Source organism: Mycetomoellerius zeteki, unplaced genomic scaffold, assembly GCF_001594055.1.
Source record: "Mycetomoellerius zeteki isolate Tzet28-1 unplaced genomic scaffold, Tzet1.0 scaffold1426, whole genome shotgun sequence".
NCBI lineage: Eukaryota > Metazoa > Arthropoda > Insecta > Hymenoptera > Formicidae > Mycetomoellerius > Mycetomoellerius zeteki.
The window spans coordinates 1-15334 of NW_017256369.1; the positions used below are offsets into that span (position 1 = coordinate 1).

Consider the following 15334-nt stretch of genomic DNA (forward strand, 5'->3'; position numbering starts at 1 on the left):
CTGGCCAATAACCAAGAAGAAGAAGAAGATCCACTCTTATCCTGGTCTCCAAGGCCAACATAACCTTCTCAACGATGCGTTCTATAAAAGATTCTTCTGTATCCATATTCTTACTATATCTCTTATCACCATCCTTGTTAACTGATATGATTTGTTTCTCCTGCTGAGCATTATTACCTAAAGCTATACCTCTCCTCTCTCTATTAATATCCCAAGATTGATCATTAAATTGTGAATAATAACTATTAATATCACAGCCTTTATCTTTATTATTTCTATAAAGTGTTCTATCTCTACTATTTGATCGAATAATTGGTTTAGTATGAGGTCGAGCATCACTCACATATCCTCTGCTAATAGAATCTGTATTTCCATATTTCTTACTAACCTCTTTTTGTCTCTCAGGTTTCTCATTGATAGCTCCGCGACTTGGAATAGAAGGCTACTTTTCCGGTCTTTCGTACCTATACACTGGTTCAACTCCGATGTCTTCTCGTCCTTCTAATATAAGTCTCGCTTTATGGAACGATACATTACGGTAAGCCATAATAGTGCTAATACTTCTGTTTTTTTCTAACACTGGACATTGCCTATACGTCGAACGATGTACTCCACCGCAATTTCGACAGTAACTCTCGGCCTCACACAAACCATGAGCCTCTCTTCCACAATTAATACACACAGTGTTGCTTTTACAAAATTGTTTGATATGACCAAATTTATAACAATTATAACATTGTCTCACTGATTGGATATATGGCCTCACTCTTAACTTAACTCTATTATCAAATATACTTATCTCTCGACATAAATTTTCACCTTTCATTGTTATCACAATATTATCTAATTTTACATTAGCCGACTTATTGGATTTTTCATCCCATTTTCTTCTATACATACACTCCAATTTAATAATATTCTCTTTATTCACAATAGCCTGCCATAATTCCGGAATCGATGAAGACCAATCCGAAATCACGCCTCTAGTGTACATCACCCGTTGATCCACCATAGCAATCAATTTATTATTCACTTTCGACAGTTTATCTAAACACTGATTCGCATCACCACCATTCGCAAATTCAACTTCCGCAGAATAATGATTCATCATTACAACTGTTATGGGGAATATCTTATTTTCCAACAAGATCATCCAGATCTTAATAGCATTCTTACTTTTTTTTGTTGTAGTTGACTCTGGAGGAAGCCTAACAATTATAATAGCTTTTCCTACATGATCGTCCGCATACCTGTTCTTCTTGAACTCATGGGAGTCCTGCTGCGACATTGGCTGCGTTCAGCAGAACGGTTGTTTTGCAACTGTTGGAAGTTTCCTTCGCGCTAATTGGATCGTACTTTTAGATCTAGAAGAATGGTCCTATCTCAGCAGACAATCATAAAACGGTTGCAAAACTGTTGAGTCTGCTGAACGCAGCTATTGATGACACCTTAATCAATTTACCATTACATACACCAAATGCCTCTTTAGTCAAACGGTCGATATTATCAGTCGCTTCTTTATCTCTTGATGTAGATACATTCCTACCAGTGTCTGAGCCCGATGTCACTGTAACTTCTACAGGGTGGAGAAAAAGGTTGTGGCATAACTTTGCAGGATGGTACTACAGGTCAAGGTGAACATAAAAGGTCCTATGAACATAGGTCCGGAAATGCCTTATTTTCGAAATACGCGCCATACAAAAATAAAATCTGTGTTGATGAGATCAAAAGGTTTATTTGGAACGAGTGACTTTTATAAGAGGTGCTCAACGTGAGATATTGTAAACAAAGGTCAGGCGTGTGCCTTGATGTAAACAATATGCGAAAGGTACTTATTCGAAAGCGCAGAACGTTTTCCGATAAGTGGTGTAAAACAGTTAATCGCATCTTGTAAAGATGTTTAGTAATGCGGAGTATGCAGACATGCATTTGTTGTACGGAGAGGCCCGTGGTAACTGCGTAGAGGCTCGCCGTATGTACCAGACACGTTTTCCGAACAGACGATGTCCTAATCGACCAACACAGATTTTATTTTTGTATGGCGCGTATTTCGAAAATAAGGCACTTCCGGACCTATGTTCATAGGACCTTTCATGTTCATCTTGATCTGTAGTACCATCCTGCAAAGTTATGCCACAACCTTTTTCTTCACCCTGTATATCTTCCATCTCGTTATTTTCGTACTCGCTATTTACCTTTTCTACCTGACCTTGTTTTGAACTGGTACTATCACGATCTGTTATGTCTTTTTCCACATGTTTTTCACTACTACATGGATCACCGATCATCCGAGGGATGCGTGACTCTGCCTTATCACGACTCAACTCTTTATCATCCTGCTTTAAATTCCCATATAATTTCTTAACTCCCGCTTTAGATATACCTATATTTTTACTTTTATTTCTATCTTTCTCCTTTCCTATCTTAAATTTCCCTGATTCCAACACCTGTTTAGACACTTCATCAAAATACTTTTCATTCAAGCTAAAACATCTTTTTTTCTTTACATTCTCTAAACCTGACATCATCTAAATTTCACGAAATTAACTACATTGCGTCCCCTCCGAGCGGGGAGCCAACACCTATATTACAGAAATAAACTGCCTTCTTTAATTTCTCACTAATATAATACGACCTTATTTAACTATTTTCCAAATAAAAAAAATTCTATCTATCACCAATAGACTAGAAGGAACCTCGGGACACTCCACACGTCCGAACGTCTCGGCGTCTCAAGCCAAACTCCTTTTATTCTTGTTGCGATTATGTTAGATTATGTACTTAGCATTGCGTTGGAATGGGGGTAAATCGCCAGCTTTTATTCGCTCCATGAAAAGCAAGAAGACTAGAACCAGGAGAGTCAACTCGCGTGGTGGGGGTGAATCAAAAAGCGTCACCCGCTGCTTACCCCCAACCCCTGTTGAGGACGATGCTCAGTAGCTCACTGCGCATCGTCCCCACCCTTTTGGGGACGATGCTCAGTAGTTCACTGAGCATCGTCCCAAAGTACATACCTCACAAAATTGGAATATTGTTTTTCGATTTTCTTTATATCTCCAGGATTGAAGTCACAATTTCGAACACAGCACACTCGCTTGGGCATCGTAAATCACATCGGATTAAATTTTTACGGTTTATGTTTAGTTCAAAATTCAATCAAACAGAAACAAGGTACGTTGACATGCGCAGTCACGAATTGAAACCGACTATGTAGAGCAACAGAGAGGATGAAGCGCAAGAGGGGGGGGTGTCGTTCGTTTCCACTTCTTGCCTCATCCCCACTACCGCTTTTACGCCGAGTTGACTCTCCTGGTTCTAGTCTTCTTGGCGATAGCGAACAGCTTTTTAACGCTGCTTTGCGTGGCGGTGAAGTGGGGGTAAAACGCCAGCTTTTACTCGCTGCGTGAAATTGAGCCTTAATGCGAGGTAATAGAAGTCGTAGCGGTCGTAGGGTCTTAAGTCGTAGAAAATTGACCAATCACAGTTAATTATTCTTCTCATATTCGACTGTGATTGATCAATTTTCTACGACTAAAGGCCCTGCTCACAATAGAGGAATATTAGGAACAAGAATAGATATTAAGATTTTAACCTATCAGATACCAGTTACATCGGAATACACGGTTTCTGATAGGTTGAAATCTTAATATCTATTCCTGTTCCTAATATTTCCTCCATTGTGCGCAGGACCTAAGACTCTACGATTGGCTGCGTTCAGCAGACTCAACAGTTTTGCAACTGTTTTATGATTCGTCGCGCTGATTGGATTATACTTTTAGATTTAAAGGAATAGTCCTATCTCAGCGCAGAATCATAAAACGGTTGCAAAACTGTTGAGTCTGCTGAACGCAACCATTGTTACGACTTCTATTGTAGACCCCGCATAATGGCGCGGTCCTATGATGCGGAATGTATACGCAATGCGTAATTGGTGGAACGATGTCCGTCCAATCGCAAGCATTCTGCTGGATTCACACTGCATCCGATTTTCGTCATACGACGAATCCAATCAGAAAACAGAATTTCGATAACACGAAGCAAAATTCAGTTTTCTGATTGGTTGCAGAGCGTCATACGACGAAAATCAGATGCAGTGTGAATCCAGCATTCCGTCAATTGCGCTCCGTCGATATGTCTTTTCTAAACCAATCATGAGTGTTCCGCCAATTTTGTTTTCTGATTGGTTGATTTGCTTGCGATCTTATGATTACAACTAAAATTTTGTACGTGTGATGGCCTTTACGACAATTCCGCATCATGGGACCGCACCATGATTCTGTCGTCTGCGATGAGCAATCGCGGATTATTTTAACAATTGCGATTATTGCGAGTACATCAGAAGTCAGAATACGGAGTCGTCCACGATCCATGTTTATTCTGTGCTGTTCTGTGCAATGAAAGAAATAGGATGCATGGATTCCGGCTTTTATCGTAATCACGTATGATTTTGTCTATACATTAAATTGTGAAATATTTTTGTTCGCGATCGTCCCGTACATATCGTGTTAAAATATGACACTGTCAAATATTTTATTGCTCAGTCAAATAGCTGGCTACGTTGTGGCCCTTATTCTATCGCTCTGCATCATCGTGCCTATGAGTCTACATCAGGATGAGTTTAGGTAAAATCTTTGCTCGATATGGCAATCATGAATTTTTCTCTTATGCATTTGGAGTTTTATTGTTTGTTTTTTTTTAGGGGACATTGTCTTTTGTTTTCGACCGGAGTATGGCAGGAGTCGGATGGCCAGTTTGTAGTAAATTGGACGTCACAATTATACTGCAATTATACGATATTCGTAGGCCTGATACTCCTCATAACATCAACTATACAGATCTACCGATTGTCCCTGTTTATGTACCGTGGCGAAGACAGTTCATTTCTCTCTGCATTTGTAGATGTTGTGACTTCCATCGTTCTCACCACTGTCACATTAATAGCGGCGATTATTGTAACTTTGGGTTTCATGACTTGGTGCCAATGTATGACCAAGAGGTTTCCATCATGTGAATTAGCAGCTGGAAATGATATTGATAAGGCTGATGGTATTGATACGTCAGGTTTTCATATCGAACTTGGTGCTGCTCAATTTGGTATTTGGAGCAGCTTGTCGATTTGGGTCGGTTTGTCAGTTTTCGCAGTTTTGAAACTATTAAGGTATCATCAGCTAGAGAATATGAAAGTTTCCATGTATAGAGAAAGGCAAAGATTAATAGAAGCTACCACGAGTAATCAGCAGCAGGAGCAAAGTTAAAAGTAGCCTAACATTTTGTTTCTCAAGGTAAATTTGATATGTTTGTTAATTTGTAAAGACAAACGAGATCTAAATCTCAAAGAATATACATTTGTGTTAGATTCTTTGTTAATTTTAAAGCGCAGAATTAATATGAGCAGAGCAATATATATCAATAATGTGTACTATTCGAAGCAACCGATTTTATAAAAAGTGTGGTAATCTTTTTATTAAAGATCAGCATAATATAGTAAAATATTTTTAGAATATTATAAATTTATTATAGTTCTTATTTATAATTGAAGAAAAATTATTTCAAAGCCTTGGCATACATATACAGGGTGTCTCACAATTCGTGACCGACATTTTAATAACATATTCCTGACTTAAAATAAGACAAAAGTCCTAATATCAAAATGTCGAGGCTATAATAATTTTTAATATCCTGTAATATTTTTATTTTATGTATGTTACATATGTAATCATTTTCTATGTTTAAACATGATTAATGAAGTATTTCAACATTATTGTATACATTATTACTACATTCTCACATGGGATAAATACAAGATGTATGAACGCTTGTGTGATGTACCGTCCCTAAGCGCGCGAAATGTCAGCTCTGTGATTAGTTAACTTTAACCGCTATTAATTTAAAAACTTTTATAGCCTTGATATTCGGTATTAGGATTTTTGTCTTATTTTTAAGTTAGGAATATGTTATTAAAATTTCGGTCACGAATTGTGGAACTCCTTGTATATATCGTTGTTTAGTCGATTTTTCTAAGTTTAGATACATAAGATTTGTATGGAGAAATCGTATCAACAATGTATATATTATATTTCCAATTATAATGAACAAATGTAAGTATAGTTATAGGAATATAATAAGTAATAAAAGTTATAACAATATAACAATCGTTTCTTTTACATTTTTTCTGATTCAGTAATATAGTATACATATATACATATATATATATTTATTTATTTATATGCATGTGTAATTTATAATAGACCATCAGATTATTAAAATTACGAATATAAAATACAGATACTTGTTATTGATGTCTACATTTGGTTATTTAATGCTCTTTAAATGTGTCTATTATAAAGATCGCGTGTAATTTTGTATATAAGTTACACACAATACAAAATACACGATAATTTATCGAAATTATCCTGATACAGTCCGATGTACTCTATTGTAACGTTTAACCTGGAAAATGGAATATATATGACATTGCAATATTTCTCATATGAAATATATATACAAGTAGAATTATGTAATATATAAGGCATCGAAATAGACAGCATGTGACAAACTGAATTACAATACCTATGTATGTGTTTATATGTATTCATACTTTTTTGCATACTCCGAGTGTGCTTCTACGACTACCTGGTGGACATGTCCTTGAGGGAGGGTCGATTATAATGAAAGGTGCAATATTTGTTTGTACACATTCCAATTGGAAGGTAGTTTCGTTCACACCTATTACTCCATCAGGCGCACATGGGCCGCCTATTGTTCGAAGAGGATAGCATGTGCCATTGAATGGAACCTCGCCATCTTTCAAGCAAGGATTCTCTATACAACGAGGGATCGCATCGTCTTCAGGAAGAACAACATAATTCTTGGGTGGACAAGGACCTCGTCTGTAGGCTTCGTAACAGGAATTGTTCAACGGGAAATATAAGAATCGAGGTCTACAATCACACACCCAAGCATCCTTGGCACTGTCGCCTGGATAGAGAAGCATGTCTTTTGGGCAACGACCCGGTATTGATACGGGTATACGGTCATCTATTACCTGCAAAGATGTTTTATAAGATAAGAAAAAATAGCTTTTTATATAATTTTATATTAATATTACCGTGGAATTGCCACCACTGATGTGAGATGTCTCCTCATCAGTTGGAAATGCTAAATCCTGACTCCATGTCACATGGTTACATACGAAAAATATAAAACCAACGTACAAACACTTCATCTTGACGATATTGAACAACATCGTGCCACTGAGAAAATTGCACATATATCTATAAACGTTAAGTAAATGGAGAAAATAGAAAATATTTTTCAATATACAAAAATCAATTGAAGTCAGAATGCAAAGAGAATAAATATTACTAATAACTAATCAAATAACTACAAGATAGTAAAAATATCAAAGACGTTTCCATCTATTTCCAATCCCTTTCACTGGCAAATTAAAAGACGGGGATATCAGCAATATAGATATCTACTCTAAAAAAAACGTCTATATTACAAATAATGATTTGAATAATTATTAGCGATCTAATTATGCACTAACAGCTGCATTCCAGTTCTGATTGCTATTTTCAATATTAAAATGAATAGATTTCTTACAATTTTTAGCAACACGCTGTTCCTTCCTGGCAAAAGAAGAATAAAATAGAAATATCACATATAGATGTTGGTAACGAGCAAAGACTTGTGAATTTGACAAAGATGTTCTAAAATTCTCTCGAACGCATACGCGCAATTACACTGAGCGATGTAACGGCAGCTATGATGTTTCAAGGCTAACCACTGTGATATAAAAGAAAATGAAAGAGTATACTGACCAGAGTGATAATCTTTTTCACTAATACATTGGCAAGTTCTTACATACGCATAAGAGTAATCTGAGAAAGCTATTTTTACATATATAGGAATTGAAGAAGAGAGGAGGAATTTCCGGGAGAATATGATTTATAACTATAATCTGAGATGATTAAATTGCTCACAACAAAATAATAAAGAGGAAAGCTAAAACTTTTTGGAATATTAAAAAATGTTAAAAGATGATTTTTTTACAGTTATATATTTATAAGAAGTGTACTACAGGATTATTCATTAAAAAATTCGAATTCGTTATGTGCACCTACAGAATTATTCATAGAATCTATGAAATAGCTCTCTTTATATTCTGGCCAGGATTTAAATTCTTTAAAGAGTTCCAGAATTTGTGTTGGCATCAAGTCTCCAAATTGTGTATATATCGTGTAATCTTTAGCTATGAGTCTAATTCCACAGCCTGGTATCCATTTCCTAGAGGCAAAATAGTATGTAATTGTAAAGGGGAAAATGTATTTAAAATTCTCTCAAACAAACACTATTTGACAGAGGCCTTATAGTTTTTTTCATACTTACTCCAATGCAGGTATCACTCTGGTACAGCGTTTCCGCATGTGATGTCTCACAAAATAAGAAAATGTTATCCAATCTTTTGGCGATAATTGTGTGTAAATGTCAGCTTTGGGCTCAAGTTTTATCACATACAGCTGCTTGTAATTTTGTTTTGCCGACAAAAAAGCTGAATTACGTTTACATTGTTTCTTTTTCGGCCAAGGTATAAAAGCTTTTCTGCTCAATGTTCCCAGAAGTTCATAATTAAACATTAATTTGAACATCACCTTTGCATAGCTATATGTGTTGAAACTAGTGAAAATATTATAATTCTAAAACATATTAAAATCGAATATTAGAGTGATTTTATTAAATATACTCCTTAAGAAAAACAAAAGAACTTGTATATACCAACATTCCACACAGATGGAGGTATCGCGATGTAGAAGACAGGCCTTCCATAAAACATAAAACCATTGCGAAAAATTAAACTATGTATAATAAAATTAAATAAATGTGTACTATCACATGCACCTATTATTTGCATGTAAGTTTCATCTTTCCAATTTTTGCTCTCTATCGCTTTAAAACTCTCTTGATATTTCTTAGTAACTTCTTCAGTAACTTTATTGTCGTAAAACGCTCTTATTTTTCCAAAGAGATTAGAATATTTAGAAGAGATCAGTTTCAGTTTTTCAGGATATTTTGTACAGATCATTTCCAGTATCTTATGTAATCTTAAATTACCTTCGTACAAATGAATTAGTGGTACACCAGCTTTCAATAATTCTCTTGTTAATACACCAAAACCAGGATTCAATTCGGCAACATAACACATATTTTTCGAAAGGTCATTTTTTATCAAAGAGACATATTTTGCAGCAGTATCTTTGTCAATTAGATGTAATATAGTTGTATCTGCTCTTTTAAATGATATATTTCTATGCTTTCCCAATAATTGAATGATATCACTTATATCTGGATTAACTTTTTGTATATAATTAATAATGTCCAAAATCTCTTTATCACATGATATAGACTGTTCGATATATTCCGTTACTTTGCTTTCCTTCTTCATTTTCGATAATTTTGTTTTTATTTCAATCAGTTTCTTCGTCTCTCGAACATCAATAGTTTCTTTCTGTTGTACAGGTAAATTGCCATTGATCAATGTTGAGCAATATACATTTATGATATGTCTAGTCCTTCTTGATAACCAGGAAGTTATATTACAGATAAAAAGCTTTTGTGTGTGTAACATTTTATATTCGATCTTGATAAAACAAAAACAGAGTAATCTTGGAAAATAGTGTTCAAATACAATATCTTGAACTTGTAAACTTTTCTCCTTTTAAGTAAGACTTTTCATATGATCTTATCAAACTTTTTAGTAGATTGATAGATTTCTTCCAATATTTTGTTTCATCAATTTTAATCAATTGCCACGCACGGCATGTCTCTACACTTCTTCTTCTTTGTTTATTGGCTCTCGTCTCCAAGTAGATAGTAAGAGGATGATACGGCCAATGTCTCTACAAATGTCTACACGTGTGCCTGTTCATAAGCTGTCATAAGTAAACCTAACTTGCTCATGTCTAACCTAGTTTTACTTTTTGACGCATTATATTTATACGTTACGCGATGTTTTCTCTTTGTCATACCTAAAGACAATTGTAAGTTAAATGGCTAATAATTGTACATACTATGCGCAATTGGCATAAAATAAATAAATTTTAAGCAGTATATATACTTGCATATTATATTTCTTGTATATTTGTCTACAATTATCTACCACACACACACACACACACACACACACACACACACGCGCGCGCATAAATATATATGTATATATTTGGCTTTTACAAACATGTGAAAGGCATACATCTCACATATTATCTTTGGATTTCTCAGAAACGAAGATAACTTGTCGGTAATATTATATCATTGCCATTATCATCTCTATAACAAGGATTCTAAAAATGGCTCAAAGTGCTGCTGTGCTAACACGCATAGTGGCATTCTCTGTATCAGCCACGATACAAGCCGGTAAAATAATCCGAGATGTTTTAAGCAAAGGTGGATTAAATATTGTGGAAAAAGGCAAGAACGATCTGCAAACGGAGGCAGATCGTTGCGCCCAACGATGTATTATAACTTCACTCAGTCGTCAGTTCCCAAATATTACGATTATCGGTGAAGAAGAACCATCTAACTGTGAGGTACCATCAGAATGGATCATCACAGAAGCAGATCAAGAAGTGTTGCAACTGAAATTACCGGCTCACCTAGAGGATGTTAATCCTAAGGATGTGTGCATCTGGGTAGATCCTCTGGATGGTATTTGATGAATATCTTAATTTCAACATAAAAGAAAATTCCTGCATGATAAATAAGACATGCTTGTACTTTTGATTTGTTTTAAATACAGTGCATTATTGTATACCATAAATATTTCAAAGCACCAATCAATAATTGTTATATAAAAGAATTTGCATTACAGGTACAGCGGAGTACACACAAGGATTAGTGGAACATGTTACAGTATTAGTTGGTGTGGCAATCGGCAAAACAGCAATTGGAGGCGTCATACATCAACCTTATTACAAGAATGAGGAAAATGGCACGTACATTGAAAACGGTCGTACATTATGGGGTATTAACGGCGCAGGATTTGGAGGATTTACACCGAAATCACCTCCAGAGGGGAAGAGAATAATCACAACCACTCGGTACTTGGCGAATGATTTTAATATTTATATTTTGACATTGTATTATATTGAATATATCTGCATATTGTTATCCGTTTTCAGTTCGCATTCTGATAGCATTGTCCAAAGCGCCATAAAATCATTGGATCCTGACGAAGTGACGCGCGTTGGCGGTGCTGGACATAAGGTAAGGCAAAAACGATTGTTGATGGTTTTCGCTGATTGTATACGCTCTCCGAATTATTCAGAAACATATTCTTAATCTTCAAATCGAAACATTGTGTGTCTATTCGCAGATAATTCTTCTGTTGGAAGGAAAAGCTCATGCGTACGTGTTCGCCAGTCGCGGATGCAAAAGATGGGACACCTGTGCGCCCGAAGCTGTGCTTCATGCAATCGGTGGTGTTTTAACCGATCTTCATGGTGATCGCTACTCTTATAATCAAGAAACGACGCATGTAAATATGAGAGGCATACTGGCCACTGCTCCTGGCCAGTCACATCAGTGGTATTTAAGTCGAATACCTGATCAAGTAAAACAAAAGTTACAATAGATAATCTTTGTGTTGTGCATATTCATTATTAAACTGGTGTCGTCCAACTATAAATAACTTATTTAAATGTAGAAACATTGGATATTCTAGCATTATTTAATCATGCTAGCCATGCATCTGTGCATGTATCTTCTAAAAATTTTTATATAATTATCTTATGGGTGCAATATTAACATTCCGCGGAAAAGTTTCTAGTTTTATATATATTTTTGGATACTTTGTTTTAATATTATTCTGATTTATAAACAAAAATGTAAAGATGACCATTGGTCTATCTAAAAACAATCATGAAATAAAAAGAAATTTAAGTAGAAGGAATTGATTATTTTTCTCCCTTACACTTTGTTTAATCTTTTTTTACAATGATAAATATAAATTTAGTTACGAAATTAATGTTATTAAACTGGGTTCATTAAAAATATGTGTATAATTCTCACATAATGACAGAAAATCTAACAGTATTATCAGCAGATTCATGCTTTAGCGCAAGAGCGTACGATAGACAAAATATTGGCCTATACTTTTTACTTTTTAGTAGTTGACTAATAAACTACTAAACTTGTGTGACACAACAAGAGTCCTTGAATAATCACACACGTGTGACTAAAACGTATGACACTTATGGTGAACAAAAATACATTATAATAAATGATAAAAAACTTGAAATTTTCAGAAGATTCTTTTTACCTTTGAAAATCAGAGATTTTTCTGAAACTTTATCGGAAAACTCAAAGAAGTTTTTAAATTTTTATATTTAAATTTAAATTCTGTTTCTAGAAACATTGTTTCTTTGATCTTTTTTTTTTATAACGCTGACAAATAAATGTTGACAATTTATTAATAATAAGTATGACATACACATCTATACATGTATCACATGTATAGATGTGTATGTCATACTTATATACATTCTTGTATATCTCACAAGGTTTTACTTAAAAAATAACGAGAACAAAATAGAAGACAACACGCAGTAGAATAAAGTAACTCACTGATATTATATATACCAGTGAGCCTTCTCCATACTATTCTATACATTTTGCATCTTTAATTGACCTGGTCTGTGACGATTGTATCTCTCTTTACACGATGATTCCAAAAAAGACAACGCTTCTGCTGTCAATGTGAGAATTTTTTCACCTGATCTGACCTGATCTTGATTTTAGTTTAATGCATCCTCCTTCTCAAACATCTATTTTCTCTGCTAAAGCTTGGGCCATCTCAGAAGCCATTTTCCTTTCCAAGGATATTTCTCATGACAAATTTATTATTTTTTCGGACTCTAAATCTGTTCTGGATGCTATTTCCTCTCCCAGCATACGCAACGCTAATTAATTAATTATTTGATTTATCAAATCAAGCACGCCATATTTGCTTCGAGCTTCGATCTTACCAAGGAATCAAATAAGGAGGTTCGTCTGGTCTGGATTCCAGGACATAAAGATATTCACGAAAACGAGGTTGCTGACAAGTTAAATCTGCTACTTCTCGTGGATATAAACCTTATTTCGAAGTGCCCTACCTGGATTTTCAAGTATCTTCTAATGAATCCTTCAAGAACCTTTTTAAAGCCCATCTGGATGAAGATTTCAGAGTTAAAGGACACTACATCATGACTATTTTTATAATAACGAAATGAAACGCTGATTCCACCACCTGCCTCTTAAGCATGAAGAGATCATCTTTATAATGAATAGGATTTGTTCCAATCACTACAATAAATAGTATAGTCTGCACCGCAAAAATATAACTGACACCAGTGCTTGCCCTTGCGGTGATCCATCAATCATGTTGTTTTTTACTGTCCATTAACTATTCCTAAGTCTTCTGAAAACCTTTCTGAAGAAAAATTTTCCTTTCGCTTCTATTGATCTTCATTTTAAAACGTCCATTTGTTAAACTTTGTCGCCTTCTCTTGACATTTTTCAAATCAGTCGATTTTTCTCCAGAATTCTCTTTTTCTCGGGGCCTTCTCTTTTGTTGCTACTTGAGTCGTTTTCCAGTCATAGCGCTGATCTCAGTAATTCAGTAATAATTAAATCTCAGCGATCTCAACTCTTCACCGGAGCTGACCAGACCCCTCTAGTGATTGCTTTTATTTTGGCTGTATGTTTCGTCGAAGGAACGAGGGTCATTTTCGTGCGAAGAAGAAGTACGATTGAAAATGGAACCTGATGAAAAGCACCTTTGTGATATACTACTTTATTGCTTTAATTCGAAGAAAACGGCTACCGATGCTCACCGATACATCACAGAAACTTATTTTAAATCTGCTCCATAACTTAAAACGTGTCAGTACTGGTATTGACGATTTGAAAGAGACGATTTTGATTTGAAAGGCAAAGAACGTTTAGGTCAACCAAAATAGTAATGTGCGTGCGTGCGTGCGTGCGTGCGTGCGTATATACACTTAATTCTGGAGCGATAAAATTATTTTTGCACACAGACGTCCAATTCTATTTGCACGCCTTTAAATTAAACGATATGCAGGGCAATAAATAAATGAGAAAACAAATATTCACGGTACTAATATTCAATATACTGACGCCAGCAACCATTCCGGTTTTGCATTAAGTTGTTTAAGTAGAAGGGAGAATAAAAGCTACAAAGAATCTCTCGATAAGTCAGTGTACGACTACGCGCCGTGCATAGTCAACCAACTTAACAAATCGATATATTCCGACTAGATTTTGTCTTACTAAAATAGACTGGTTGTCCTTCGAAAACTGTGCTTATTAAAAGAGCGAAAAAGATAAAGGGACGAAAAAAGGCGAGAGATCAAATTTGACGAGTTGATACAGACCGAATGTTGGAGAAGATAAGGAGATCTATTGTGTATGTTGTATGTGTGTAAGAAACTAATTAAGAATCAATTCAGAGACAGCAATTTAATAAAAATGATAGAACATTTTCTATTCGCAAAATTGTTTCTTTTGACGATACTCTTCACAAATATTTGTGAGAATTATGCTAATTATACGCCTCCAAAGGCTAAGGTGGAGCCACTTCACCCCATGGGATTACGCATGTCTATTCCTGGTAATTGATAATAAAATTCTAATTACTAAATATAGTATATCCATTTATGTAGGATATTTGGTACTTTAGGTACTTAACAATTAAATAAATAATTGAGCTAAAGTGTGCGTGCGTGCGTGTGCGTGTGCGTGTGCGTGCGCGTGCGCGCGTGTGTGTGTGTGTGCGCGCGCGCGCGTGTGCATGCGCGTGTGTGTCATTGTAGATATACAGGGTGTTTCAAAACTTTGTGCCTGCAAAGTACAAGACGTGATACTTTATGCTAAAAGAGAGAGAAACAATTTTTTCCTTTTGCAAGATTGCGTCTGACAAATAGTTTTAGCAGGAGAACAGGTTGAAGTTATACGAGTAAACGCAAATATTATTTATCAAATGTAATTTTACTACAGGAAAAAGTTATTCATTTTAGCACAAACACCGACGAGATATTATTAAAGATCGACATCCTTATCGGAGTTCGCGTCATTGTTGATATTGAAGTGATTAAGAGTAAAAAAAACTTATAATATTGTACTAATTTTATGATTTACTAGTTTAGTAGACGTGTTTATCGGTGTACGTGCATTTGAAATTCAATAATACTCGATTTTTCTTTAAAATTGTGATTTCAGTGTTATCGTCAAAGTTTGATTATCAACAGAGATAATAACTGCAGAGAAAAAAAAT

At 35.1% G+C, this 15334-nt stretch overlaps 4 protein-coding genes across 8 annotated transcripts in view; 2 read left to right on the forward strand and 2 right to left on the reverse strand.

Moving 5' to 3' along the window:
• The first annotated feature begins 4289 nt into the window (after window positions 1–4289).
• Window positions 4290–5454, forward strand: LOC108731895 (transmembrane protein 179). 2 transcript variants are annotated; one of them, XM_018462446.1, is made up of 3 exons: window positions 4290–4439; window positions 4542–4622; window positions 4700–5454. In XM_018462446.1, the coding sequence occupies exons 2-3, from the start codon at window positions 4597–4599 to the stop codon at window positions 5253–5255; spliced, it is 582 nt and encodes a 193-aa protein (XP_018317948.1). In that variant the 5' UTR covers window positions 4290–4439; window positions 4542–4596; the 3' UTR covers window positions 5256–5454. The 2 variants fall into 2 exon arrangements, with proteins under 2 accessions (XP_018317948.1, XP_018317947.1); XM_018462445.1 differs by having other exon boundaries at window positions 4290–4622.
• An 841-nt stretch (window positions 5455–6295) lies between these two features.
• LOC108731897 (uncharacterized) lies at window positions 6296–7984 on the reverse strand. 3 transcript variants are annotated; one of them, XM_018462449.1, is made up of 4 exons: window positions 7606–7984; window positions 7109–7274; window positions 6571–7045; window positions 6296–6450 (listed from the first exon to the last, which is right to left on the reverse strand). In XM_018462449.1, exons 2-3 carry the CDS (start codon window positions 7268–7270, stop codon window positions 6593–6595), a joined length of 615 nt encoding a protein of 204 aa, XP_018317951.1. In that variant the 5' UTR covers window positions 7271–7274; window positions 7606–7984; the 3' UTR covers window positions 6296–6450; window positions 6571–6592. The 3 variants fall into 3 exon arrangements, with proteins under 3 accessions (XP_018317951.1, XP_018317950.1, XP_018317949.1); XM_018462448.1 differs by having other exon boundaries at window positions 6599–7045; window positions 7109–7253; window positions 7606–7982; XM_018462447.1 differs by having other exon boundaries at window positions 6599–7045; window positions 7606–7980.
• Window positions 7985–8084: 100 nt separating this feature from the next.
• mtTFB2 (mitochondrial transcription factor B2) lies at window positions 8085–9705 on the reverse strand. Its single transcript, XM_018462444.1, has 3 exons — window positions 8783–9705; window positions 8392–8699; window positions 8085–8289 (listed from the first exon to the last, which is right to left on the reverse strand). Exons 1-3 carry the CDS (start codon window positions 9626–9628, stop codon window positions 8088–8090), a joined length of 1356 nt encoding a protein of 451 aa, XP_018317946.1. The 5' UTR covers window positions 9629–9705; the 3' UTR covers window positions 8085–8087.
• A 118-nt stretch (window positions 9706–9823) lies between these two features.
• The window catches only part of LOC108731893 (3'(2'),5'-bisphosphate nucleotidase 1), a 9533-nt gene continuing 4022 nt past the window's right edge, over window positions 9824–15334 (forward strand). Inside the window, exons 1-5 of one of the 2 annotated variants that reach the window (XM_018462443.1) lie at window positions 9824–10040; window positions 10282–10707; window positions 10871–11099; window positions 11181–11265; window positions 11375–11811. In XM_018462443.1, the coding sequence (XP_018317945.1) occupies window positions 10350–10707; window positions 10871–11099; window positions 11181–11265; window positions 11375–11632 (930 nt within the window). In that variant the 5' untranslated portion in view covers window positions 9824–10040; window positions 10282–10349 and the 3' untranslated portion in view covers window positions 11633–11811. Of the gene's footprint in view, window positions 10041–10281; window positions 10708–10870; window positions 11100–11180; window positions 11266–11374; window positions 14672–15334 lie in introns of those variants that run through there. The other variant, XM_018462442.1, reaches the window with a different exon arrangement.